This window comes from Salvia miltiorrhiza, chromosome 3, assembly GCF_028751815.1.
Source record: "Salvia miltiorrhiza cultivar Shanhuang (shh) chromosome 3, IMPLAD_Smil_shh, whole genome shotgun sequence".
NCBI classification, from domain to species: Eukaryota; Viridiplantae; Streptophyta; class Magnoliopsida; order Lamiales; family Lamiaceae; genus Salvia; species Salvia miltiorrhiza.
Window position 1 is genome coordinate 47,148,748 of NC_080389.1, and position 4,105 is coordinate 47,152,852.

At 43.3% G+C, this 4,105-nt stretch overlaps 1 protein-coding gene across 2 annotated transcripts; it reads left to right on the forward strand.

Moving 5' to 3' along the window:
- The first annotated feature begins 1,158 nt into the window (after positions 1 to 1,158).
- LOC131016171 (probable glucuronoxylan glucuronosyltransferase IRX7) lies at positions 1,159 to 3,211 on the forward strand. 2 transcript variants are annotated; one of them, XM_057944797.1, is made up of 4 exons: positions 1,159 to 1,573; positions 1,657 to 2,021; positions 2,103 to 2,353; positions 2,447 to 3,211. In XM_057944797.1, exons 1-4 carry the CDS (start codon positions 1,300 to 1,302, stop codon positions 2,910 to 2,912), a joined length of 1,356 nt encoding a protein of 451 aa, XP_057800780.1. In that variant the 5' UTR covers positions 1,159 to 1,299; the 3' UTR covers positions 2,913 to 3,211. The 2 variants fall into 2 exon arrangements, with proteins under 2 accessions (XP_057800780.1, XP_057800781.1); XM_057944798.1 differs by having other exon boundaries at positions 1,164 to 1,573; positions 1,660 to 2,021.
- The last annotated feature ends 894 nt before the right edge of the window (positions 3,212 to 4,105 follow it).

Below are 4,105 nucleotides of genomic sequence, written 5' to 3' on the forward strand. Positions count from 1 at the left end.
AAAAAATTTAAAAGAAAATTAATAATTAAATTAAATTAAATTAAATTTAAATGATAATCAATAATACAATTATAATATTATTTAAATTACAAAAAATACATTTTAACATATTTTCAAGCTTATATTCATTTTACGATGTATTTTGCAATAAAATTACTAAATATTGAATATTATATAGAGTGCAAATACATTATACAATCTCTTTCTTTTTTTTTTTATCAGTAAAATAAAATTTTATTGAGATGTAAAGCAAGGCACCAGGGATGCCAATCAAAACAAGAAGGAAAGATTGAAACCCTTTGAGCACCACAAGGTGAAAGGGATTCCCAACTCCAAAACTTTGTAAACCTCATTCCAACTCCAAAGTCTACCCTTGATCTGTAAAACAAGTCTCTCAATATCCCAAATTTTTCCCTGAAAACGACTCTCGTTTCTTTTTTCCCATAACGTCCAAACCGTTCCCACCCACAACGCATTGAGCAATCTCCTTCCTTTCTTCCTTTTGGCAGCAGAGATTAATGAAGTGTAGTGATGAAGAGTACCTCTAGGATTTGCCGTTTTGATGTGTAACCATTGGAAAATTTGGTCCCACACCACCGCAGCTTTCGGGCAAATTTAGATTATACAATCTCGATCTTTCTGATTTGGAGAAATTTTTAATTGAAATGGTACGAAACGATGTCGTTTAGGCCTCAAAAAAATGCCGTCGTCTTTACTAATTCACGTAAGCTCCAATTCGACACTCTAGCGATCGAAAAAAATTGGGGGACGAAATTGCAAAATTTGAAAAAATAATGATTTAATTCGCTACACTAAAAAGACATTAAAATTGCAAATTCAAAATAGTCCGTTATTTTATTTTCCAAAATCCCATGAAACTTTGTAAGACAAAATAACTTTCAATATAAAATTCAAAAAATAAATCTCTAGATTCTAATCCAAACATGATATGTATAAATTAATTACGTGTTTACTTATTCTAAACGTCTTAACTCTAAAGCTTACATATCAATTACAGTATAATATAGCTCACCAAGATAATGATATAGATAAAATTATATATTTTTTATTTTTAATATAAAATTACAAAAATATCCTAGTATTTTTGAAAATCCCAGGGGGGGCCCAGTGACCCCCCTGCCCCACCCCTAGCTCCGCCCCTGCTCCCATCATTCGTTCCCTGTTTTCTTAATTCCCACTTCAACTCAATACCAAATACAGAAAGCCCCATTCAACCTACTCTCTCTCTCTCTCTCTCTCTTTTCTCTCTCTAGAGAGGTTTAAGAGAGGGAGAAACAGATGAGCTTGCAGCTGGAAACCAATCGACCCACCCAGAAGAAAGCCTTGTTCTATGCTAGGATGAAGCTTCTGCACAGCAGAAACAATAATCTATCTAAAAATTTATGTTACAAATTCTTCAAATATGTCATCTGGTTTTCAATCTCGCTCTATTTCCTCTCCTCCTTGATCATCACCCGCCACAACCCCACCATATCCAGAACCACCATCTCCCGCTCTAAGCCCTCCCGAGCTCTCATGGAGGAAGACCCCCGCCTCGATTCCTCCGCCCATGGTAATTCATCTCTCACCCACTGTAAAATAAAAAAAATAGCAGCAACCACAATTCTTAATTTATGTATGTTTTTGGTTGGGCAGCAGGTTTGTTCAATGGGATGAAAATCTATGTTTACGATTTGCCGGCCAAGTTCAACGGCGAGTGGCTGGCGAACGAGCGGTGCAGCCGGCACCTGTTCGCGGCGGAGGTGGCGATTCACCGGGCTCTGATGAACAGCGAGGTGAGGACGTTCGACCCATGGCAGGCGGACTTTTTCTTCGTCCCCGTTTATGTGTCATGCAATTTCAGCCAAGTCAACGGCTTCCCCGCCATTGGCCACGCCCGCTCTCTCATGGCCTCTGCAATTCAACACGTTTCCTCGCAACTACCCTTTTGGAACCGCTCTCTCGGCGCCGACCACGTCTTCGTCGCCTCCCATGATTTCGGCTCTTGCTTCCACACCATGGTGCGCCTATATATATATATATATGTTGCTAATTGTGTAGTGTCTCTCGATTGTTACTAATTTTTTTATGCAAATTTGTAGGAGGATATGGCGATCGCGGAAGGGGTGCCGGAATTTCTAAGGAATTCGATAATTTTACAAACGTTTGGGGTGGAACATAAGCACCCGTGTCAGGAGGTGGAGAACGTGGTGGTTCCGCCGTACGTGTCGCCGGAGAGCGTACGTGCCACCCTGGAGGCGTCGCCGCTGACCGGCCGCCGCGACATATTCGCGTTTTTCAGGGGCAAAATGGAGGTCCACCCCAAGAATGTCAGCGGTCGTTACTACAGCAAGTAAAAAGACTTTCCTTTACTTAATAAATTAATTAATTATACTCCTAATCTCATCGTCCCTCCGAAATGACGTAAGTACCCCTTCCCCGGCAGGCGCGTGCGGACCACGATACTCCGGAAATACGGAAACGACCGGCGGTTCTACCTCCGGCGCCATAGATTCGCCGGCTATCAATCAGAGATCGCGCGGTCCAAGTTCTGCTTGTGTCCACTTGGGTGGGCCCCGTGGAGCCCGAGGCTGGTTGAGTCCGTGGCGCTTGGCTGCGTCCCGGTGATCATAGCGGATGGGATACGGCTGCCCTTCCCCGGCGCCGTGCCGTGGGCGGAAATCAGCCTGACGGTGGCGGAGGCTGACGTGGATAAGCTCGGTGGCATCCTCGCACACGTGGCGGCGACGAACCTGACAGCTATACAGCGGAACCTGTGGGACCCGCGGGTGAGGAAAGCACTACTATTCGAGGACGAGGTCTCGGAAGGAGACGCCACGTGGCAGGTTCTGGTTGGCCTATCGGGGAAGCTGGACAGGTCCCACAGGAAGTGGAGGGTTAGCAGCGAGTGAGGAGCGGCCGCGTGGCGGTTCTCCAGCTAAGAAGTTGTCGCTTTTGTCGTAGCTGCGTACGTAGTGGGAGACAGCTGGAATTTGAGCCCTGGAGCGGGGCCCCACCCTGCTTTGCGGTGTTGTACATCTGAGGTGGAATAGCGCTTTTATTCGGAAAGGTGGTACATCGCGTTGAGAGTGGGTGTGGGTTAATGGATGATGTGTAGAAGGACCACATGGTCCGGTTTGGTGTACAGGAGGGTTATTCGTTTGTTCTTTTTGGAATGATAATAATAATGGTGGCGAATTCATTTGTTGCCCTTGCCCGTGACCCTATACCACTCTGCCGTCGACCTTTCTTTTCTCCATTAATTCTCACACTTCTTACTTTGCTAATATTTCAAAATATATATATCATTTTACATTAAATTATTCATAACACCCATTACCTGGAACAATGGCACAAATCTATCCTTAGAGATAAAGTTATTGATATTCGAGTTAGAGATTTTATGTGAATTGAAAAATACTCTCGAAGGTGAATTTCTATGGTGGTGGTGAAGTTATTATTCAGCTTGCACAGTTTGTGTATTAGTTGGTCAAAATTGGTAGTTTAGAATAGAACATAATTAAGTTTTTAAACTTGAGTTTATGTGTTGTGAGTAGGTGATGTGTAGTGAATGAGGGAAATTTTTGGAATGAAATGAGAATACGGTTTGGGTAATTGCGGTGGAAAATTTTGGAATTACGCGGGAACATGATTTGGACATATGAGGCGAGTTGGTGAATGGTGATGGATGAGAGTAAATAAAAGAGTAAAGAGAGAGGTGGGATGTGTCAGAAGGGTTGTAATAAATAATAAATAAAAATGGCGGAGTCACGGGGCAGATAATAATACAAAAACGACACTGCAGAGTGCAGAGTGCCCTATGCTTGTATTTTCAAGATGCTTTTCATTATACTAACCATTCACATCTCTCCATACAACAAAATTAACCGTTGGAATCTCATTTTTAAATTACAAGTTGGAAGTTAACGTTTCATCTAGTGCTGCCACAATTAAACCAGAACCGGCTGTTCCGGCTCGTACCGACCTAGACTGTTGACCGCGGGTCGGTTTCGGAACAGAACCAGCAACTCCCTAGGACAGGTTCAAAGCCGATAACTATTGAATTGCGGCCTGGCGGTTTGGCCCGGAAACCGGCGAATCCAAC